The 24,880-nt window shown below is 36.7% G+C and overlaps 2 protein-coding genes across 5 annotated transcripts in view; both read left to right on the plus strand.

Moving 5' to 3' along the window:
- TMPRSS7 (transmembrane serine protease 7) overlaps nt 1-994 on the plus strand; it is a 33,895-nt gene extending 32,901 nt beyond the window's left edge. For all 3 annotated transcript variants that reach the window (XM_035315151.1, XM_035315152.1, XM_035315150.1), the window contains one exon: nt 752-994. In XM_035315151.1, the coding sequence (XP_035171042.1) occupies nt 752-922 (171 nt within the window). In that variant the 3' untranslated portion in view covers nt 923-994. The remainder of the gene's footprint in view (nt 1-751) is intronic.
- A 1,593-nt stretch (nt 995-2,587) lies between these two features.
- The window catches only part of LOC118160435 (suppressor of tumorigenicity 14 protein-like), a 24,188-nt gene continuing 1,895 nt past the window's right edge, over nt 2,588-24,880 (plus strand). Inside the window, exons 1-17 of one of the 2 annotated variants that reach the window (XM_035315154.1) lie at nt 2,588-2,611; nt 2,709-2,818; nt 3,122-3,290; nt 3,965-4,089; nt 4,999-5,066; nt 6,097-6,278; nt 6,375-6,413; nt 7,165-7,384; nt 9,288-9,427; nt 11,892-11,989; nt 12,695-12,807; nt 13,678-13,811; nt 16,688-16,795; nt 18,796-18,915; nt 19,519-19,702; nt 21,814-22,085; nt 23,696-23,832. In XM_035315154.1, coding sequence (XP_035171045.1) covers nt 2,738-2,818; nt 3,122-3,290; nt 3,965-4,089; nt 4,999-5,066; nt 6,097-6,278; nt 6,375-6,413; nt 7,165-7,384; nt 9,288-9,427; nt 11,892-11,989; nt 12,695-12,807; nt 13,678-13,811; nt 16,688-16,795; nt 18,796-18,915; nt 19,519-19,702; nt 21,814-22,085; nt 23,696-23,832 — 2,190 coding nt within the window. In that variant the 5' untranslated portion in view covers nt 2,588-2,611; nt 2,709-2,737. The other variant, XM_035315156.1, reaches the window with a different exon arrangement.

Below are 24,880 nucleotides of genomic sequence, written 5' to 3' on the forward strand. Positions count from 1 at the left end.
CAAACTTTTTTCTTGAACTTGTGCCAATATTCTTCCAGAAGAATTACCCTAAAGAAGGCTACTGCTTGAATTGTACTGCAGCATTATTGTTCTATATGAAACGTTTGAAGTCTATTACAAACTTTGTTTCAACTGCCTTAATCCCAAACGCATTGTGGTACCCCTAAGCATTATCTGCTAGCTAGTGTCTACCATAGGACAACACTTAGTGTTTTTTGTTGTTGTTTGTTTGTTTGTTTTTAGAGAAAAATATTGATGGATCACAGTCCATTTCCATTTGCTTTTAATTTGAAGGAAGTTGTGTTGACTATTAAATATTCTAATATTAAAAAATATTAGAACAATATTTTTTTTTTTTTTTTAGAAAAGTTTGCTGTTTGGAGTCCTCAGGTGTATAGCCTCTAAATGGTCAAACATATTAAGTAGCAAATTTGGGGATTAACTGTTTGAGACTAGGAAGTTATTTGTCAGTTTGAACTACAGCCTACAAAAAGTAGTATACTGATACATTTAAAGAATGACAGCTAGTCCTATCTCATGCAAAAGAGTAAACTTTGGTACAACTGTGTGATCCCATCTGCTTCAATTAAACAAACAAAAAGCCCATAAAACTATTGACTCTGGTTTGAAGTCTATGAGTGGGGAAAATATAAACAATGCTTCAATTATTTGTGCAAAATGTCTCCCATTGAATTTTGTCCAAGTTTTTATTTTCTAGATTTTAAATGCATACAACTTATTTTCTTTTTAGGGTGATTCTGGTGGACCATTGTCATGTCAAAGCAATGGAGATGGAAAATGGTTTTTGACTGGCATTGTTAGCTGGGGTTATGGATGTGGAAGACCAAATTTCCCTGGTGTCTACACAAGAGTGTCAAGTTTTGCACCATGGATTCACAAATATGTGCCTTCAGTCATGTAACTTGAAAACTGTTTTGCTGAAATTAAAATAAAATCTGAATATCTTCATTAAAATATGTTTGGTTAAAAACTATTCAGTGTTGGAATTTCTTTCCATGTCACAAGACGCAATACTGCTGGCACAATATTTGATTTTGGAGTACACATATGGGAGTAACAAGCACTCTTTGTTCAAACCTTGGTGAAACAAGTATCAGAGGAAGACTGATCTTGTGGTGGTTGTTCTGTACAGGTATCTGACACAGGAGAAGTGATAATGAATGTATGGCAATTTTCACTCTCTTTGTTAGCACAAATTATACATGTGCAATAGTCTGTCAGGAAACCGAAGAGTCAATTTACCAGCTGGAGACAGCTTAAGCCTCACTCAGATATCTCCTCTGAGGTGTGAATGGCCCAGCACAGTAATAACAGTGAAATAGCAATTGACCGTTAGTACTCCTATGTTTCCTGCCTCCTAGAGTGAGAACAGCTGACAGAGGAAGAGAAGGAATTGCAGCAAGTGAGCTCAATCCTCTCAAATACGCAGGGCACCTTTTTTTTGGAGATCAGAAGTTGTGCAAATTAGCATGGAACACAAAGCATTGGAAGTATATCTTCTCCAGTTTCTGTTTTTAATTGACAGTGCGGTTTGGAGCTACTAACTCATTATTCCCTACCTTAATTTCTCCCCATTCAAGATCATTCATACTTCATCCTCAGAATTTGAATTCTTTATCTGAGGTGATGTGTGTTATTGCAATGATCTTGCCCTTAACCAAATAAAACCAATGCTTCTAAATATCTTAAACCTCTATAAAATTGGGTTCTCTGAATATGTCATTTTAAAAAAAGAATAAATCCTGATTTCATTTTTGGAGATGATGTGAAAGAGGTTTTATTTACTCTAGGCTTTTCCTGCATGTTTCTTTTCCCTGAAGGACGAGGCAAAGTATCAGTCAATCAGCAAGTTTTGTGTGTAGTGGAGACAGGCTATTGAAGAAAGAGGAGGACTTGAACAAAGCAATCTGTCTACAGCTGTATTTTGCATTCCTGAGCTGTGAGGATTGCCTTCCAGTAAATCCCTTCTGTAGTGTCTGTGACCTGTGTTGTTTCCTTTGTTTCCATCTGTTTTCCGGAGGAGAGGTTTCTTGGGCCCATTCTGTGGTACCCCCCCCCCAACATGGCCCTGGTTTTGTTCTGTGCTCTATACACACACACGCGTGTGTGTATATATGTATATACACATATAAATTCCCTGAAGTTGTTGGCTTGCTGCCTTGATACTGTTATTAACTCCAGACAGGTAATATGATCATTAATCACTCTGCAGTTAATGTTTGTTTTGTGGTACAGGCTTGAGGCTATCACATTTACAACTGAAAAATTCAGGTAGTCTTTAATTTTTTTTTTTCCTTATAAATATTCCTGTGGATTATATCATATTTTGTTTTGAAATCACATCATTTGCTTTGGTCTGTGACTTTTTACAAGTAAATTGCTTGTATGTCCTTTGCATTGTGACATAAATGACCTTACTCTGTTGCATTTCTAAAAGAAGGAGGGTGGAACCAGTCTGTTTTCCAATTGTGGGATCCATATCTTACCCTAGCCAGTTAGGAAAACAAAGAGTTACAGTGATGGTGACTTTTCCTCCCCACCTTCTTTGATTGCAGGTCAGCTGGCTCCAGCTTTGAACAGTATGGCAAAGGTGAAATGAGAGGAGCCTGGTCTGTGTTGAGGGGAGAGCACTGCGCTCTTCTGGGTCAGATTTAAGAAATGAGGTTCATCTAGGATTTCGTTATTAGGTTTGTTGGAAGGTGTTTGTCAAGGCATCATGATACAGGCTTTTCCCTCTGGACGGGTTTCTGTGTACAGCATACCAGCTCCATACCACTCTGAGCAGACTGCGGGGCAGGTAAGAGATACCTGCTATGCTTTATAGCAGGAACATGGTAAATGATCCCTCTGACAGCTTCTGATGCGTATCGACCTCCGATCTTCATATGCAATTGCTTATAACTGAAGTGATAGCAATTTCCCTCCCCTTTTATAGTTTGAAATTATGATTGTAAAGTTACCCATAAATACGTGGGTTTTATGTGTGACATAACTGATAATATGAAAGGCATTATCTTAATTTAAACTTCTGTTAAAAACTAAAAAAGTGGCTCTTCTTGTAGAGCTCTACTAACTGATACTTTCATTTGTCTATCTTTAGGAAAATCCATATATTCCCTACTACCTGTCCTACCAAGAGGGCTTGTGTCAGAAATACTGGTTTTTCAAATGGATGAGGCTGTGTTTCTGGAGAAGATGGTTTCTGGGAATATTGTCTTTGGTTTCTTTAATGGTTACAGTAATTGTGCTAGTCCTGCACTACTCATTCTGTAAGTGTGACTGCCCAGCATGATGAGAATGGGATGGGTGTTTTGCACTGTGTGAATGGTTAGTATGAAAAGCTCTGCACTAAATAGCTAGACATGTAATATGTGTGTAATTACTGACTTTCCCTTCTCCTTAACCTCTTTGCTAAGGCAACAAAACACAAAATAATTAGTGGTTGATAGTTGCACAAGAATAACAAAGGTATATATTTTATTCCTAATTGTTTGTCTCTGCTTTTGAATGCTATCATTATTAAAACTATCACCTCTCCTAAGAACCTACAGGAGTTAACTGTCTAACTTCTATTCACTCATTCAAGACAGAATGGATAACTGATTTTTGTACAGTTCTTCCCAAATCTCAATTTATAGACATTAAAATCATCTCTCTCCAGGAGGATTGCACTGTAAAATATGGAAGTTTAACAACTAAAGTTTTAGTAGTAATACTCATCTGAAAGCTTTGCTGGAAATGCTTTTATCTGAACCTATACCTCATTCCTCTCTGTTATTCTAGCAGTGGAACTGGCTTAGCAGTCTGGCTGTTAGTATTTGTTTCTCTTAAGAACTAATGCTTGTTGATGCCAAGGACAAATACACGTTTCTGCGAGCCTCTTGTTCTGGAGACTTTTCCATAATGTTATTAGGTGTGGTAATTTTTGATGCTTTTTTCTCAGCTCCAGCTTTCTCTTTTATATATATTGGTGGAAGTGTAGAAATTCCTAATCTGACTTACACAAATGATCTCAATGATCCAAAATCACAGAAATTCCTCCTGCAAGCAGAAGCAATACAAAATTATGTAAGTTCCCACATAATTACAGTAATTATTTTAAAATATTTGTTACAGAATCAAATTGAGATTGAGGAGAAGATTCCAGTTTGAGACACATTTTGCTTTTCTTTCAAAGTAAACAAATTTAAAACAAGCAAGTGGCTTAGAGGTGTACCGCCTTAGGAATGCAGCTAGAAAGATGTGTCTGTCTCTTGTGGTAAAGAAAAGATTTCTGAGGGTTTTAAGGTTATGGATGAATTATTTTTAAAGAAGTCTAGGAGTCTGTTTTGTTTTGGTATAGTTCAACGCTCTTCCTTGCGACTTATTTTCTCTTTGATCCGTTATTTATATATTTATTATAGCTTGAATTTGATTCATAATCTTTTGTGTTGTTTTCTTTTATTCTCACAACAATGTTTGCTTTCTTGCACTTCTCATGCAGGTTCGTATTTTTGAGATCAATACTGTTTCTTTGGTACTTGCAAACAGAAGGCTTAAACACAAAGCAGTTCTCTGTTAGCCTGTATTTCCCAAAAGGGCTAATTGAGTGTCTCAAAGCTGCTTTGTGCATAGCCAATGCAAGTTGTTCATGTCCAGATTGTATGACAGAAATTTGCCACAAATTTGAAATAACTAAAATAAATAAATAAGTTCTGGAACAGAAATATAACTGGATTTATAAAGGCTTATTTTTTAATGGCTAATTATTAAGAGCTTTCACAATGTTCTTGTAAATGTGATGGCTTACTTTTTTAATGGAAAATGAATGCACTTTTATTATCCTTATTTAACACATTTTGTGAAAATTATGAATAGTGTCTGTCATATGTAGGGTGTTTGGTAAGGGAAGAAATAAGGTAAATACTTTGTAGCATAACAGATTATATCAACAGTAAAATATGATGTAATCTTCACATATTTTTTTTTAACTGTCAGTTTGCAGAATCCTATGAGTATTCCACCTTGGGAAAGTACTACTTGAAATCTGTAGTGGCTGCATTCAGGTAGGTACTTTCCAGCATGTGGTTTAAATATGAGACATTTAATTATGTTACTCTTGTCTTTTTGGTTGATTTTAAATTAGTTATTTTTGGATAATATGCAGTTTTTTATAACTGAGAATGAAGGACATAATAAAAATGTGAATGAGGAACAAAGTGCATAGTGTGATTTCTGATCTCTGTAGAACTTGAGTGAAATGAAGCCTTGGTTTATGGATGGCTTTATAATCTATTCACCTACTTGTGATTTTTGAAATTATAGTTTGGCATATTTTTTTTCCCTCTACTACTTATTTTGGTTTTGTCTATTTAAATGAAGTTCCTTTTTAGCCCCTCCAAACAAAACTTAAAAGTGTAATTGTGGGCAGGGCACTTTATTTAATCTCCTGCTGAGAAATATAAATACTTTGAGCAAATGGCTATTGCTGTCCGAAGTCTCTGAAAACTAACGAAAAGTCAGTCCATAAGCCATTTTGGAAGGAGGATTTTGATAGGCAGTCTCTTTGAATCATTGGAAAATCACTTTGTGTTTGTACCTATGCAGATTATTTATTTCAACAAGAATTGTGTGCAATGTATCACATGTTGTATCATGTATGGGCATAAAATTATATTGTTGTATGGTGTGTAGCCTCAGTTAAAATATATTAAATAAAATGCATCTAGAACTGTAATATGGTCTTTAAAATGTATAATTATACAGCAGGGATGGAAACATCCAATTCCATATAATTCTTTCAAGGATTTTCTGTGAGGTGTAGTTTTCAGTCTGTGTGTTACTGTTTAAGCAGCATATTTTCCAAGTATTTCTAATGTATTAAAAACGAAAACAAAAAACAAAACCCCACAATTGTTGAACAAGGGAGCTTTTTGCTACAATGTTAAGATGCAACCCTTTGCATGGAAGTTACAACTGACTATGAAACTACACAAAGCAAAAATGTGGACTAGTGGAAACCATGTCCGAAATAGTAATTACAGTGTATTTATGATTCTTCTTGGTATTCTTTTTCTTTTTTTTTTCCCTACACAGTGAAGGAGAGTATGGACTTCGAGCTTACTACTGGAATACATTCTGGGCACCACAAGATATTGTTGATTCTCTTAAAAAGTTAACCCCATTAGAACAAAAAGAAATCAGTAGTAAACAAACCCCTCACATGTCCACTACTTCTGGGGAGGAAGATTTTGATCTTGATACAAGGGAGATTTTTGGTAACAATGTACCTGTCATTTAATATCTATTCTGCCTATTTTGCTTTCTTCAGTTTGTGTCTTTGTCTTGTGTAGCTGACAGTTATTAAATTTCAGTTTCAGATTCCACAGAACATGATGTGATGCTAAAATCGGGTAATTATTCTTCAGTTCAAACCAGTATTGCTTTGGGGGGAAATATATATCCTGTAAAGGGGAAAGGTTAGTTTCCCTGTTATTCTTGCATGAGTAGGGCCTATGAAACAAACCACAGTAAGGATCTCCCTGGCCTATTTTTGCTCTAAATAAAGGCTGGGTTGAAAATGCCTCACAGCTTTTAATCTGATATTCTGACTAGAATGGTTGCAGTTGAGTAGTTCCCACTGAACTGCAGTGAGCTGTGGCTCCTTGGCATCTTTAAAAAAGCTATTGCATAACATTATACAGAATTTATTTGCCTTAGGACTAGATAATTTTGTTTATTCATATTTCATGATCAGTCAAATACTGTAGAACTTTAGTTAGCTTTGCCTGGTATTTCCCTACCCAGCATGCCTCAGGATTACCTTTCTATACTTAGTGTTTGCCTTGCATGAAGATGGATGAAGAAATGTCAAAGGAAGCAGTAGATTTCCATCAGAGATGATAGCAGTTGCAGCCAGGTCCCCTCCTCCTTGCTGAGTGTGTGATGAACCAATGGTGGTTGTGAAGCATTGTGCTTCCTTGTTCAGAGCAGGAGGAGCAGGGGATGCAGCCTGAAAGGGAAATGGGTAGAAGTAAGCGAAGAGAAGATTAGAATAGTCAGGAAGCACAGGCAGGGATTGTTGCCACCTCTTCTGAAATTTTTGCCAATAACTTATCTTTCAACTTAAGTTTTTCAGCCACTAATCTAGATTCTTTTGTGTAGCGGTATCCTTTGACCTGTATGCCAAGCCAGGTAACAACAGAACTCTAATTCTGATGAATCCCAAGAAGTCTTTTTATCAATGGAGGTTGCGAGTTCCTTCTAACTGTGTGGTGAGACTGGTAGTTACCACTTTGCATGGCGTTGCTCCAGAGAACTGTGCATCACACCGCTTATCTGCATATGATTTCCTTCTTCCTCTACAGAACAAGATCATTGCAAGGTATGGTAGTACAGGACAAAGATGTTTTTTGAGCTGTACAGAAATTCTCTGAAACTGCAGAGTTTTTAATTGGTATTAAACAGGCTTCCAAAATGTAAAAGCCTCCAAGTACAGCTTAATTAAAAATCTTTAATAAGGTAATCAAAAGATCTTCTGTATTATCTACCCCTAATGATTTATAACTCCAGCATTTTTTTTTACATTCTGACTAATTTTTTACAGTGTTTGATTTGATACAATTATTGATACAAAGGTATTTTTTCTGTGATTTTTTTCTGTTACTTTCAGAAAATACGTCCAGTCACAGGCAAACCTCTGCTGAAAATAGGCTTTTCTCTACAGAAGACTTCATCCCCAAAGTCCCTTTGTAGTTCACTCACATAAATGATATCAGATGATCTTGTAATTTTCAACTACCACACTGTTACTATTCTTCCAGAGACTAATTTTATGATTTTATGTATGGACGTTATCCACCATGAATCTGTCTTCATTAATAAAATAAACTAACAAGTTTTAGAATCTGAAAATGAATGGTTTTGAGGAAGAAAAAAAAATTAAAGAACCTTTAGGTAGAAATTAACTGAGCATGCAGATTCAGTTAGCAGTGTCTGAAAGGTACCTCCTTAGTAGTGGTTTAACTTACTTGAAATGAGTAGGTAGTCCTCTTAGCTCTGTTAACAGACTTTAATCTCTATCCTCATGCAGCAAATCCTATAGCTTGCCCATATTGGTAGACTGTTAGAAGGTTTGTAGTGAGGACAGAGCTTTTGTAAGGAATTCATCTCAAAGTGTCTTGAAATGAACAGCACTGCATGCAGGTAGTGTAGCACAGAGAATTCCCAGTCTGATACTGGGCTTCATCTGCCATGCTGCTGACTATGGGTTATGACCTGGATTGTTTCTCCATTGTGCAGTGGCTCAGCTTTTTAGGAAATAGAAAAGTAAAGTCAATTCAATCCGTGAAAGCTCCAGGAAGCTAACTAAACCAATGTGAGTGCATGATGCAATGTGTTCAGAAAACATCAATGCAATAAGTTATAAGACAAAGTTCAAGAATGAATGTGTGTATTGATACCTGCCTATCAAAGAACTGGATTTAAGCAATGGAGAAAAGAATTTAGTGACTGAAATGATGAATGCCCTATAACATTTCTATTGTCAGCCTAACAATCTTGCATTCTTGCATATGCCTGCTAGTTTTCTGCTTGATGTCTTTCACACACAGGTTTGTAAATTAATGAAAAAAAAAAAAAAAAAAGAAAATATGCTGTAGATTTTAAAAGGGAATAAATATAATAGTTAATTCTGAGATGCTAGAAATAGTATATCACATTAAAAGGGATAGTAAGTATTCAAGCTTCAGCATATAAATTAAAAACAAAAAGAAATAGTTGCTGTGCATGGAGCTCTGTATCTCTTGAAACAGCTCTTGGGACATGAAACTAAGCTAAATGCTAATAGGTTGAAAAGTTTAGGGGCTTGTTATCTGTTGTATAGGTTCTGCACAACACTTCTACAATGAGCACTTGTGGCCTTTTCAGCACTGCCCACTTCTCAGTACTATTGCTGCTACTGAAGTAACCTAACCCAGCACTGATTTTCTGATGCTTCTTTAGGCCTGAAAAATACAGGGTACCTGTTAGGCAAGAATATCTGTGATGCTTACTCTGAGTGACTCAGCCTTGATGCAAGGAAACTCTAGCATTTTATGTAGTATCAAAGGAAAAATAAAAACAAAGTGGTAGCCAAGGGAACACTTCTGAAACACAGTTGACCAGTGTTGTTTTTGCCCAGTTTCTCAGCAAAGATGACAGGAATGTGAGATTTTTTTTTTTCCCTTTTTTTTATTTTTTTATTTTTTTATTTTTTTTTTTTAAATACGTTCTTTGTAATATTCTAGGTGGTGTGGATCTGGAGCCTGGACTCCTCCTGTTATACGTTTAACTTCGTCAAGTAATGTAATGTTGCTTACCTTCTCACTGGACAAAAGAGAAGAAAGGAACATACTAAAAGCTCACTTTCAAGCAATCCCTAAAATCAGTAAGTGACTAATATAAACAAATGTCTTACATAAGTACACTTATTCCACGTGACCTCAAAAACAAAAACAAAAAAAAAGGAAAAAAAAAAAAAAAAAGCTGATATTGCCTGAATATATCTTGTATCTGGGGGAGTGAATGTTGGTAGGTAAGTCAGGCAATTGTCATCCTGATCCACTTAGAAGTATCTGAGAACTGAACAAGCAATAGAGATTACCATAGAATCACTGAATATCTGAAGCTGGAAGGGACCCACAAGGTTCATCAAGCCCAAGACAACACAGGACCACCCAAAAATCAAACCTTGTGTCTGAGAGTGTTGTGCAAACACTTCTTGAGCTCCGGCAGGCTTGATGCCATGACCACTGCCCTGAGGAGCCTGTCCCAGTGCCCAACCACCCTCTGGGTGCAGAACCTTTCCCTAACCCCCAGCCTGACCCTCCCCTGTCCCAGCTCCATGCCGTTCCCTCGGGTCCTGTTGCTGTCCCCAGAGAGCAGAGCTCAGCGCCTGCCCCTCCGCTCCCCTCGTGAGGGAGCTGCAGGCCGCCATGAGGCCTCCCCTCAGCCTGCTCTGCTCTGGGCTGAGCAAACCAAGGGGCCTCAGCTGTTCCTCATATGTCTTGTTCTCTAGGCCCTTCACCATCTTTGTAGCCCTCCTTTGGACTCTCTCAAATAGTTTTGTCCTTCTTGTACAGTGGTATCCCAGACTGTACATGGTGAGGTAAGCCTCGAGGTGAGGCCAAACCAGTACAGAACAGAGTGGCACAATCACTTTTTTTGATCATCTGGTGATGCTGTGCCTGGTGAACCCCAGGATATGGCTGGCCATTTTGGCTGCCAAGGCATACTGTTGACTTATTCAACCTGCTGACAACCAGAACACACAGATCTCTTTCCAGAGGACTGCTCTTCAGCCCCTTGTCCCAGTCTGTACATATAGCCAGGGTTGCCTCATCCCAGGTACAGAATCTGGCACTTGTGCTTGTTAAACTTGATACAGTTGATGATTGCCTGTCCCTCTAATCTGTCAAGACCTCTTTGCAAGGCCTCTCTACCCTTGAGGGAGTTGACAACTAGTATCGTCTGCAAACTTACGTATCATCTGCAAACTTACGTAGTATGCATATCCTTTGGTATGGAAGATTTTTTTTCTCATCTTGATTACTACCCAAGATATCTTTCCCAGAGATTACTCACACTACGTAGATGATGCTGTGGTTCATGAGTAATGGTAGCACAGTAGGCAACCAGATAACACTACAGGCACTTTATGTACAGACAAAGGCTCCAGTGGCAGAGTAGCACTTCTATCAGTTTTGTTAACTGCTCCTCAGCTCAGGGGAAGCGTGTTGATGAAAAATGGAAAACGAGAGCAAACACTTCAAATGTTAGTCTTTGATTCTGTTCTGAAAGCACTTTTCAGCGTAGTTGACTACATAAGAAAAGTGGATCCAAGTCACAAGAAATACATTCCAAACCTGTACAGTACTATGAATTTTGCAGATGTTCTGGGTGATTAGTGAAACATTTTGGATAAGCCCTAATGCTTTATGGGAGATAGAAAAGATTCACAAGTGAAAGTTAATCCACAGTTATTTGGTACAGTCCAAATGAAAGTTTTTGACAATTAAGAAGTTTTTTATTTTTTAACATGTGGAACAAATCATAGAGGATAGTACATCTGTAAACTTTTGAGAAGGTTATCCATTTGAACTTATGCTTCTGTGGGTGTTGTTTAATCAAATAGTCTTCCCATGGGCACTGCAAATTAGAAATACTTTGTTCTGAAGATATGTGCTTATAATTATGTAGCACCCCATCTGTGCATCAAAATTATGCTACTTTAAAAATTTTTTTTAGTTTCATTAATATACAGGTTTGCATTCCTTTGTTAGCTAAAGGAAAAGCAAAAGCAGTGGGGGATGGATATCTAGGAGAATTTTTGGTAGAAACTAAAACCTCAGATGTTGCTCAGAAGTGGTATGCATTTTCAGACTGAGAACTGACACGTTGAAACTTCCTGGTTTACATGAAGTTAATCAGAGGTTTCACTCACTGGATTGAATGCTTTTTGATTACTGAAAATGTCCACAGAAAGGTCAGAAGGAAACTGGAAGGAGGCTGGAAGGAGGGGGAGGGATGTTCTATTGTGTACGCATTTGATTCATTCTTCCATTTAATGTTAAAGAATATTTTCTTAAAACTCCAGTCAGAGGTGTTCTGTATGTATTCTCAATAGTAATTTGATACAAAAAAAAAAAAAAAAAAAAAAAAAGAGAAATTCAGAGCTACGAGGAAGTGGAAATTACATGATTCTCAGTTAATACAGGCAAGAACTGAGTTTAATCATGTTACAAGCTATTATTCCAACTCTGCATAGAGAAGGATCCTAGCAAGTGAAGTGGGCTCACAGGTTTAGCCCATTTGAGCTAACTGTGTTTGTTGTTGATGTATTTCTCTCCCAGTGTGTGGTGGTCATTATATATCCTGGAATGGAACTCTGAGCTCTCCTTATTACCCGAGTTACTACCCTCCAAATATTGACTGCAGCTGGATCATCCGAGTAAGTGCTGGGAACTATTCTGAGTTGTGGTGACTTTGCTTTATGCAGTATAGACATAAAACTAGCTGAAATGTCTTTTGATGTGGGTGAAATGAAGGGAGAACATGCTAAGACCACTGCACCTGACTTAAGTGCACCCTGTTTTTTCTTTCTTATGTACAAGTGCCATCTATTGGAGAGAGAAATTTCCAGCTTCCAAAAGGTTGTGTTACTAGTGACAGAAGAAAAATGGTGGATAAGATGACAATTCCTAACAGCCAGAGTAAATGGCTAATAATCCGTGCTTTGCTTCTATATTAGAAAAAGAAAATAAGGTCATGCAAATGATGTCTCACATAACACACAATATACTATTTCCCTGAATTGTGTAGAAGCAGGACCTTAATTATTTTATTTGACATACTGGAACACATGATAATGCAAACATAGCGTGAACCTCAAGATATAGAACTTTGTACTGGCTGCAGGAGGACTTTACTTTATCTGGCACATTCTTGCCAAAGGTTGGCCTAAAAATGCTTCTCTATATATGTTTAAATTAGAAAGTTTTTGGTTCTTCAAAGGTGCTGCAGTGCATCATAAAGAAGAAAAAAAAGACAATATTTTCTATTTTATAATAAGTAAACAAGAATTACTATCTCAGAAGCTTAGGCCTTTTATGGTTTGTGGTTGTATATGTTGGGATACTTGTCCTTTGATTTTTAGGCACCGTTGCCAGCCTACAAGCTCTCCTTAAAAATCCTTGTAATACAAATTCAAGAGAAGTCACCAGGGTCCAGTAAATGTGATAAAGATTGGTTAGAAATTGAAGGAGTTAGGTGAGTAAATGCACTATTATCTGACATACTAATGTGTACTTTAATATGCAACATGAGACACCTTAAGGAAAAACATCAATGTAGAAAGGTACATTTCAAGAAATAAAGGCATACTTTAATTAAATTACAGCAGAATAATATTCTTAAACATGCCCTAGTACTAAGCATTTGTCTTTATGTTAATTTAAGTATCCTGCTTTTCCTGCAGTAGTAAATATTTACTTTGTTGTTCTGCTTGAGAGCAGCAACAGAAAACTGCAGAATTTTATACAGCTGCAGTGGAACTGTGAATTCCTGGCTGTGATATTGACGTGGGTGAAAAGCTTTGGTCATCTGAAATTTCATTTTCTTTGCCAGTTACTCTTTACTGATTGTAACTGTTTTCAGTAAATAAACCAAATTAGAAGTGTATGTGTGTGTGTGGGGGGAGGAGTTGTTGAGGAGGGAGAAGGGGGAATATTCAGAGTGATTTGTCTCTTGGAAGGAATGTACTGAAATGGCAACAGCTTTTGGGTTTGGTTGTATGATATCATTGCTGAATTTGTAACCTCTGGAGTTTGCTAACCCAAATGGGAAATCTGAAGTCAAGCATGCTGAGAAGTGGTTGGTATTTATAAGGTAGATTCTGATGCTGATTATCTTGCTGTCCCAGGAAAGCTGTGTGTATGGTGGGGTGGAATGGAGTGGAGAGCATTTGTAAATAGGCTTTCTAATATTTCTGTTGGGCTGAAAAGCTTTTAACACTTAACCTGAGACAAAGCCTTATCTTTACTACTTTTTGGCATTTGTACCCTTCAGTAGTAGTAGAAGTAACTGGGTGGTAATGGTCATTTTGATTAGAAATTCATTGTTCTCACTTTTGCCTGTCAGATACTGTAAAGATAATTCAGAAGACATCAGGAACAGAGAATATGGCTATTCTGTTGCAATCAACTTCCATTCTGATGAACTGGTCACCCATAAAGGGTTTTATATTGAATACAAAGCCTTCAGTCACACAGACCGTAAGTGAATAAGCATGCATTTGGATTTTTAAGGAGCTTTAAGAAACTGTCTTTGACAGACAAACAACACACAGGAACACCATGTGCCTTTTTTTCCTTAATTTATTTTCCATGAGGAATGCTTAAAATGTTATTGTACATTTTACTGAACAACTAGATGTAGAAAGTTGGGTAAATTATGCTTTTAGTTTCTAACTATTCACAAAATTTCTGTAAAATGGAAAGTGAAAATATGATTTTTTTACGTTCTGTAGAACTAATTATTTGGTATTTTGCCAACACCTTAAAATAGCCAAGCTGCAAATAGTATGGCAGAGAGACTCTAAGCACACATATTTTGCCAACATTACTTTTTTTTTTTTTCTTTTGTGAGACATTCAAAGGGTGAAACAGGGATTTTAAGAAGATGGAAACATTTACTTGTGATTTTAATTAGACAAGACATATATGTGGTATATTCTTTGTAAATGCTTACTTTTTACTAATTTCTAGATACGTTCTCTCTCTTTGTATCTAAACAGACCAACTTCCTTTTCCCTGTTAACCTCTAGGGAGGTTACTGTGTTAAGTTCACTGTGACTTCAAAAGATCTGACTGAAACCTCAGATCCTCGGGTTGCTTTTACCAAGCGTGCTTCTGTTTGTAGTTGTCTTATAAGTATTTATGTCTGATATACATTTTTTCTTGCAACTCATCAGAAATAAGGGCAGAGCAACTCCTGCTTTGAGCTAGTGCTGGCCGAATAGTGTGCATTTTCCTCCTGCCAGGATCATGTGCTAGGCAGTGAACAGGACTAAATGACTCCAGATTTGAGTTGATTAGATAAATGAGGGACAGATGTGTTTTGTCCTTCAAACTGATTTAGCTGTTAATTTGCCTTTAGTGCTAGAGGGAGGAAAAAATTAAATCCCCTTGACCTGGGGAGAAAGAGGAACTTTTTGTCTACTTATTTTTCTACAGATATTTGTGTATCTGTGTGTAGAAGCTAAATCCCAAGACTTGTTTTATTTATTTATTTATTTTGGTGGTAAGTCTGAAGAAGTGGAAGAGAACAAACATTTTTGATATATTGCCAAGAAACAACTTTGCCTAGATATTAATAGTTTAAGTGAAAGTGAAAGAATTTCTAGTTGAGAAGGCTGTTTCATAATGAAATTTCTAGATCTGAAAAATGTTTCATAAACCATTTACATCAAAAAAATTGGAGTGCAGTGGGACAGAGATGAATTGCAAAAACATTTTTATATTAGGAAACTTGTGATGCTAAGCCTACTTGTGACTGTTTTCCTTAGATCCTTGTGTGTCAAATGCATTACCTAAAAAAAAAAAAAAAAGGGCATGTGAAAAAACACAGATATTTACTATCAATTGTAGTATGTATCTCTGCTGCATCGCTTTCAACCCTCGAAGTTGATATTAATTTAAGACAGTTAACGTGAGTTTAATTTTCTATATGCACTAAATAAATATTATTACATATAATTTAGACTGCTTAATAAAAATCTTTGGCAGATTATGCCAAGTGAGATAGCATTTAGTCTTTTAACTTCCAGTTGAGGTTGTAGATGAATTAGCCTTGTATTTTAATGGCCATTTTAACATTTCTTCATGACACAGTACTTCCTTAATGAATTTAGTCTGTCACAGCATGTTAGTGTCATTAATTTCTTGTTTTTTTTAGCTTGTCTTTGACAATTTAAATGTACAGATGAAACATGAACTTCTTCAAGCAGTCAGTCTGATGGTTAGAAAGGCTGTTCAGATGGTAGTGATTAATTAGCAGTAGGGCAATTATGTCTTGTTTGTGTCCTGTAATCTGCTGTAGGAAGTTTGGAAATACTGAAATCTGTAAAATACTGTTGGCTATCTTTGAGGTGACATGAAGGATACAGGTGAAAATTGAAAGGTCTGGAGGAAAGACCATGTAATGTATCCCTATAAAGAGTGGGAGAATAGGAAAAAATGAGAATTTTATAACAATCTTTACAAGTTGAGCTTTAAAAAAAAAAAAAAGCAACAAGTAGTTGAACTAAACTATTTGTAAATACTGAAAAAAAATGTATCAAATTGTTAAGAGCAAGCACGGAGTTTTTGTTTTTGCTCTGTGCTGTGAGAAGGTAAATATAGAAGCTGTACTTTGACAATGTCTTATGTCAGAAACTTAGTAAGGTGAAAGCAAGCTATAGGAAACGGTTTTTGGAGTGTGATTGCCAGTGGGCCATTGCCAAAATGGATGTTTTCTTATATTGTTATTCTGTCAGTATCTGTTACTGGACATCTCATAATCTCCGACAGTGACCTATACAATGGGCAGATGATTACAAAATAGAAACAGTGCCACACAATGGGAAGAGGGGATGGATTTTTAAGTGTATCTGATGAGCTGGAGAACGTGTAGAGAAAATGATATTACATTCGAAAATAGGTTTGAAAATAGGTAATTAAATACTTAGGTGGCTCAAAATCTGACTTGAGTGTCACAAAGTCATATAGTTGCTTGTTTTATTTTTTTCTTCAAAATAAACAAAAACGAAAAGCATCACACTAGGATGTAAGAGAGAAGTTTGAAGGGATCTTCCCAGCTGCCCGTGGGAAGGCCTCAGCTAGAGTACCGTATCCAAATTGCACATCAAGGAAGATGGGAAGCAATGAAGAGGTTCCAGAAAGAGTGAGTAGAGGTAATCAAGTGTCAAAGAGCAGAGCACAGGTTAAATAATATGGTGAATCTTCCCATCACTTGAAGCTATCAAGAAGGTAGATTAATGTCTGACAGAGATGGTACAGTAACATCAAGTTGACCTGTAGCAGGGAAGGCAGCACATGGCCACTAGCCAGATACGAGGAACACAAATAATTTACAGACCTTTCTTCTTCAGGTTGTAATCCTGAACAGTTGAACTGTGGTGATGGGAAATGCAAGCATCAGTATAAGATCTGTGAAGGTGATGATAGCTGTGGGGAGGACAGTGATGAGAACAACTGCTGTAAGTATATATTTTTAGTTATTTTTTGAGAGATGGTGCAAAGCAGAAGCAGGGATATGCTTTTTTTTTTTTTTTTTTTTCACAAATACACTGTATCTTTAAGTCTGTGAATCTTCCAGTAGACATGCTGATTAGAAATAGAGTTGAATACTCTGTGTGTAAGAAACCAAGCCAAGCCTTTTTTTCTTTTTTTTTCTTTTTTTTTTTTTTCTTTTTTTTTTCTTTTTTTTTCCCTTCAAGGAGTACTTGGTAGTAAGTGCCTATTAACTTGCTGAAAAAGACTAGGCAGCTATTTCTAGTTTTAATGGCCAGTCCATACCATCTCCCTCCTACAAAAGAAAACAGATTTTTTTAAAGGGCTCCCCCCTCCTTTTTTGTGGGTTCTACTTGTCTGACTAAACATACTGTACAAGCTTACATGAATCTTTTAGGTTTTTCTGTCCATAGTTAGGAAAAGTTTGGAGAAGTGCAAGAAAGGCAAATGGCATCTGCAAATGCCTATCAATAATACAATTAAGTACACACAATCTAGAAGCTAGTTTCCTAACTTAATGAAAGAATGCACCTTTAGCTACTCTCTGCTGTGATTTAACTGCTACGCATTCCCTGCTCTGGTTTGCAGCAGGCGTGATTCATGCTGCTCTCACAACTGGTTGTCAGTGTTTAAAACAAATGATATGTTCAGCCTTCTGATAAGGACTTATGACTAGAAAAAAACTGTTCTACCTTAACCTTTCTTCCACTACTCATTCCTGTGCAAATGAAACATAAGGCATAACCAGAGATCCACTGGGGTTATAAATGAATCCTTAGAGATGTCCTCTGACCTACAAACTCAATGACTAAATATAGTAACAGTATTGTTATCTAAGAATCCAGCTCAATACTATCTAATTTGCAAAAGAACTTCAATTCTCTTCTGATGTGGACCTATTGTTACAGTCATCCTACTTCACATTGCCTATTCATAGAATGTGAATGGAAATAACTCTGAATTATTACTGAATTTAGTAGTTCTGTGTATTTTGTCATGGCACCAAGTGCAAGTTTCATAATAACGAAAACAACATGCAGAGTACAACTAGATTTTGGGATAGTCTAAACAAATTAATAAAGCTAAATCCAGGATAACAAAGATTTTATTTGGATGACCTAACCACAGCTTGATGGTGATCCTGTTAAAATTGCATTTTTTCCCCAACTACTGCCAGATCAGTATCAAATAATGTAAGGGAGAGAGACATAAATTTGGGGAATTCTGCCCTTTTTGCTATGTGCTTGTTCTTTACACCACTGTTACTGATATTGCTGGTACTACTCATGCCTCCCTGAGGACTTGCTGCATGTTGCCTCTAATATTTGCCTTGCTTTGAATCTAAGGTCGTTGAAGTAGCCAGCAGTATGACCTTGTTTGCTGGAAAAATCCCTGCCACTGTTTAGAGGTCACTGTAGAAAACTGATAATAAGAATGATAGCAATGGATGCCCACTGCTGAGATGTGTCGGGATTCCTACATAGTAAACTATTATAACTCTTAACCTAAATTTTCTTGGAGGAAGGTATAAATCTCTTCCATTATATATGCTCAACTTTCTCTTACAAACAAAGAGCTGACTTCTAGGTGATATCTGCTACATAGATGTATAATTTACAATGCCGGTACTGTTGGTGAAGATAAAACAACAGATCTGACGAGCCTAGTTCACTCAGTTTAGAGGTAAATAAAATGGGAGTGAGGGCAGTTGAAGGCTCTGCTGTCTTTCCTCACAGATGGTGGAGACTTAAATTAGTGTAACCATTAATTTGAGTAGAAGATTCCTACTGTCCTACTCCATACAGGGACCAGTGTACACCCACACAGACTGTGACTTCAGGCATGGTAGAATGTGTGGTTTTGAACAACTTTCATGACAGATGAGTAGGTTGAATGTGCATGTTTTTTTAATCATTTGAAACCATGGCTTTAAACATGTGGCACTGTGTCTTCTCTCTCATTTCAGCCTACAAAAGTTGCTTCCCTTATACATACAAATGCCTTAATGGTAAATGCTTGTTGAAACCAAATCCTGAGTGTGATGGGAAAAGAGACTGTGCAGATGGATCTGATGAAATGAACTGTGGTGTGGTAACATTTGTTTGAAGATTAGTTAATGACATGGGAAATTAAGTAAGGAATTGATGCTATGGTCAAGTAAAAGTTGATAACATCAGACCTGAATTAAAAAAAATAATAATAAAAAATTGCTGGTAACATCTGTATGAAAATATCTGTCTTGAATTTTGTACTTCCTTATTTTAAACTCACTGGTCTGTCTGTGATGACTTAAGAAAAGCAAAACACATTTACAGGTTATTAAATTAGTAGGTCTTAGTGTTCATTTGAGCTGAATGAAATAATTAAGAATCCGTGTAAGGAGAGAAACACAGAAGATCTTATTCAAGTAATGTTTTGGAAATAAACCAGTTTAGGATTGAGTCTTTCTGAGTTACTAACCTCCTAAGTGATCTGTAAGGGAGGATAGGCATTGTTTGGTTTATTCCTAAGCTACCCATTGAGTGAAAATGGGCAAGTACCCTTACCTTTGTTCCAATTACACACTAAGAAAATATGTTTTGTTTGTTTGTTTGTGGTATATAGGTAAATGTTAGTTTGTGTATTAAGCATGACAAAGTAAAATGACCTTGTGTTTTCCTTTACTAATTTATTCTCTTATTTCTATTAGCTTGTGGAAGACACCTGCTTAAGAAAAATAGGATTGTTGGAGGTGAAGATGCAAGATCTGGAAAGTGGCCCTGGCAAGCAAGTTTACAAATGGGAGCACACGGCCATGTTTGTGGTGCATCTGTTATTTCCAAGAGGTGGCTCGTATCTGCTGCCCATTGCTTCTTGGATTCTAATTCTCTAAGGTATGGAGTGGTTATGCTGTCATAGAGTTTTGCTATTTGAAGTTTGATAACCTCAAAATGTTGCATTCAAAAGTTTGCAGTAGGTATTCCAGGTGTAGATAAATTGAGTCAGCGTATAACTCCGTGACGTATCAGTACATGAACCCTTGACATATTATGCAGGCTTTGAAAATCTCAAATATCGGAAGCAATTATTTTGCTTCCATTGATAGTGAATCCTGCATGACAAAACACACTATTTTGTTTTTAATTTAGGGTAAATGTTGTTGGTATTTTTTTTTTTTTTTCTCTCCTTTAGAGTTTATGGCCTTTTTCTCACAAGAAAAGAACTATTTATTGATGAGGAACAAATAAAGCTCACCAGTGTTAAGTTCAGGTAGTGTAAATTGAGAAGGCTTCTAAATCATGGTGTTTACGTTTCAAAATGCATAGAAAACCATGCATTTCAATTTCAGTGACTGAATGTATTCTGGACATAAAAGGCAATTGCTGAGACTAAGATTGGATTCATGACAGTACACTGGACATCAATTACTATAAAGATTTTGTAGCCTTTGTCTAAGACAATCTATTACTCTAAATTATGTAATGTTTGCACATGCTCAAATAAGACTGAGATCACGTTTTTGCTTGTCAAACACATCACATTTCTCTTGTTGCAATGTGTACATCTAATATGATTGCGCATGAATTTTTGAGTTGATGAAGGAAGTGTCTTATGCCTGTGCTTTACATTAAAGGCAAAACAAATGCCCTCATGCTAATACTTGTTACTAACCCACTAGCACTAGTGTTGCATACACTGGGGGAATGTGCATTAGGGCATTAATTGGAGAGTGACTGCACTGAATAAAAGTTGTTGATATATCGTAGCCATAGCAATGCAGAGCTTGTTTCCATGATATAGTCTAGCTTTTATTCAGCATAGAGGGGTTTGTACGCAGAATTTTCCTGAGCTGTAAATATATTCCAGTTATCCTTAAATGAGTAGATGTTCTGTCTTTTCTCCAGAGGACAGAAACATGTATGCATACAAGGACAAAAAAGCTATTTTTTTTCAGTTCTGTATGCCCTGGTGCAACATGATTTAACTTGAACTCTGTTATCTGAGGCCTAACAGCTTTGCTCTGTTGCAAAGTGGCAGAATGACTGTTAGAGAATTCTCAGAATAACTGACCATTTGTACTTTGAGTAGGGTTTTGATGCTTGTGCTTTGGACCATAAATATTTGAAGACTGCAGTGATGTGCAGAAATAGAATATCACTATATCTGAATAGCCACTTATCCAATCTGCACAAAGTAATTTTATGATTGAAACAGGCATATTACTTAGCACAAGTATGACCAAGACCCTGAAGAACCATTGCTAATGTGAGATGGACGTGAGCTTTTGAGGCTTGTATGTCAGAACAGTTGACTTTGACCTACTAAGACTAAGGTTTGACTTAAGACCAGTACTGGTTCTTACTTGAGACAAGTGGTACATCAACTCTAGTTGGAAGTTTAAATGCAGTAATGACAGAGCACCAAGAAACCCATTGCTAATTGCTTGGTCTGATTGTGCTTTGGCTAGCACATGTGGGCCAATGTTAAGACAGATGATCTACCCGTGCATCTGTACCTTTCTCTGTTTTTTAACCTGACTAAGATTTGACCTTTGTACTCAATGGACTTCTGATAGATCAGCTGGGGTTGGTTTCTGTGCCAATAGAAAACCATACAGTCATCTGTGTTACAGAGTGAAACTGCATGGTTTACAACAACGTAACATGTACCATTCTGTTTTCATTATACCTAAATGAAAGCCAGCTTTGTAAGCGTTGCAGAGTATATGGAGTACTTTGCTTACAATAAAGATGGGTGAAAAATCTACATTGCAAGGAACTGATCTTGTAGCTCCAGGAGGTTATTATTTTCAAAATAGAATTTTATACCATTAGTTAATGTTTTAGGAGACACAGACTCTATAGTACGTCTATCCTCCTAAGTCGTATTCTACTCCATTCACTGTTTTGATGAATCTCATCAAATACCAAACTGTATATAAAGCAGAGTGAACTGACGCTGCATTACTTGGCAATGGGCTGTTCTAAAAACACTCTCTTTACAGATACTCGGATCCTTCAGGGTGGAGAGCATATATGGGCTTACGCACTATTGATGAAAAAATCAATCATGTAGCTATGAGATCAATCAAAAGGATTATTGTTCACCCACAGTATGACCAGTCTATCTCAGACTATGATATAGCCCTGTTGGAAATGGAGACGCCTGTACTCTTCAGCGAGCTGGTACAGCCCATTTGTTTACCAAGCACCTCTAGAGTATTTCTTTATGGAACGGTCTGCTATGTAACTGGCTGGGGAGCCATAAAAGAAAATAGTATGTTCATTTCCTGGATATGTTTCTTGCAAGTTTGGCTAGTCTAACAATGAAATATTTATTGTCCTAAGAGAAAAATACCCGTGGTTAACTTAGGTTAATAAAAAGCTTTAAAATGTTTCTGTAGCTAGTCTGTAAATTCTGAATGTTTATATATCAGGTAATAAGTGCAAATACCCATACTCTGTATGGGAGTCAGAGATGGTGTCACAGATCGTTGAAAAGCACATGATCATAGATGAACAAAAACAAATTTCCTTTCATCCTCATGGTTCAATTTATCTGGTGAATAGGTCATAAGCAACCTTCAAGTCAAGAGAACAGGAACTAGGAACTACAGGGGAGAAAGACTTTGTCTCTAAGACTGTGGTTGACAATATGGGGCCATGAACAGAAATAACTGCATTTTTTTTTAATGTCTGTCTTAACTAAAGGTAATTTCATGTATGCCCCACGAAGAGTTCTGCCCACACAGCTCAGAGCAGAGCAGCATGCTCAAGTGGGGAGACAGAAAAAAAGCAAGCAGAGTTGGAGGGAGCTGGTGGGGGGAGCATATAGAATCTTGGCCCTATCTCAGCATCAAACTGGGGCCAGCTCTGAGACCTGGGCAGCTCTTCCTAGACAGCTCCTCAGCATTGCAGTAGTCCCTACTGTTGCATGGAGACCTAATCCTTCATTAATCTTTCATGTTTGATTAGAAGCCATCTATATGGTAATACTGGCTTTCTTAAAATGCATTTAGAAAAAAAAATAACTCTAAGATAACCACGTAATAACCTAATGAAGTGCAAAGATTTCTTCAAATGACGCCTTCTTATAATTTAACAAAATAATGCAGGTAATACTTAAAATCAATCTAAAGGTATGGGGGAGGGGGAACAAAAACATATTTTGCTGATTTGCTTCTTTCATTCCTATCGCACCCACTAAAGAACAAACAAACCAAAATCCAGTACTTCTGATCGTCCAGGTATTGAAAAGGTTATTTTCACTGTTGGGCTGAAACATGACTGAGCATATGTAGCTAACAGTGACACCCTATGACAGTGCTACAGTACAGAATAAAACTTTTAGTATCATTGTGGCTTACAGGCTTAATTTCCCCACCCCACCCCCTCAGCTTCATTCCTCAGCTCCTTACCTAGAAGTGAAAAGATGGGGAAGAAAACATAAATTTCATTTACTAGGATTTACACCATGTTTGGAACACACCCATAATGCAAACAACAGAAAGCTTTGGGCACAATTTGAGATGGCATTCAAAAGTTAGTTGCATTTTGTGGACTCTCGTATTATAATGTATGTGACTTTTTTTTTTTTTTTTTTTTTTTTTCCCTTTTTTACTACTTTCTGGTAGAAAAAGCTCATAAGAATAAAGGCCGAGGAAATGGCAAAGGTACAGTGGTGGTTCGTAGGGTTCTCTATGTCTAGAGTTGTCTGTGTAGACAGCAGTTTTCAAAAGCTGAGTGCAGACCACATTTAAAGGCAGGGGAATTAGTTTCCTGCTTCCAGTTGGGTAGATGTCGAATTTAGATCAATTCTCCTTTGTTTAGACAAGTGATCTCTGTGGTACAACAGCCATAACCTCTGCCACATTTGTATTTTTCTAGGTCATCTTGCCAGAACACTGCAGGAAGCTAGAGTGAGAATAATTAATCAAAGCATTTGCAACAAGCTGTACGATGATCTCATTACGTCACGTATGCTCTGTGCTGGGAATCTTAATGGTGGCATTGATGCATGCCAGGTAATGTGGGGCTTGGCAAGAAACTGCAAAGAAAGGTTTGCTTTCATTGGAGAACTGTTCAGAGTTTAGGGATAGCATTTTTGTTGCTTTTTTTTTTCTTCCCCTTACTAGTAGAGTGAAATGTCTTGAATGTACAGATAATTTAATACAGTAATTAAAGGCTCTCGAAAGTAAGAAAGGGAATTTGGTACAGATAATATCTGAATCTCTGGAGAAAAGTTACTTTGCAAAGAAATACAAAATGCAAAAGTAAGATAAATTTGGTAAATGCAATTGCAAGGCTGCCTCTTAGTTTCTTATGTTCATTCATGTGTATAATGACAAGTTTTGATTACATCATGCTATCACGAGTTACATGACCTAGTTTATTTGCACACGCAATCAGAAACTGCTCTTTGGACACACTTGAACTGTCTTGGCTCTGCCTTCTTTTTTCTTCCCTGTTGTTAAACTAGTTGTGCACTTTGTAATCATTTAAATGTTCTAAGATGAATATCCCCTTTTCAAATTACAAATGTGGTCATTTTACCATATACTATGTGAAGGGAGAAAAACATGTTACTGATTTTAGACTGTGGTAATTTGATAAAACTTTTGTGTAATACGTAAAGTTTAGTGCTTTACCGCAGTGAGAAAATGTTTGCAAGATCATAGCTCTTAATGGGTCAAACTTCTCTATACACAATGGGCTATTTGTAGGATCCTCCTGTAGTCTGTAAGTTCTAATTCAATTGAGTATTATTTTTGCTAGTTTTATGTGTGGTTTATATATAGCCTTAGGCCTTGGAATTGTTTTGCTTTAAACATGTTGTAATATACCTAATGCTTGTTGTTCCTCCAAAATACATGTTGCTTAAAAAGTACTGTTAGTTTTTTTTAGATGGTTATTTTAACCAGTTTTGCTATATGCCATACTGGTCAATCCCGTTTTCATCAGAACATGCTGTGTTTGTGCATAAGTATGCTGGCCCTCTGAACCGTTAACTTCTTAGTCTGTGTAGCATATTTGCTTTTTTTTTTTTTTTTTTTTTTTTTTTTTTTTTTTTTT

Source organism: Oxyura jamaicensis, chromosome 1, assembly GCF_011077185.1.
Source record: "Oxyura jamaicensis isolate SHBP4307 breed ruddy duck chromosome 1, BPBGC_Ojam_1.0, whole genome shotgun sequence".
NCBI lineage: Eukaryota > Metazoa > Chordata > Aves > Anseriformes > Anatidae > Oxyura > Oxyura jamaicensis.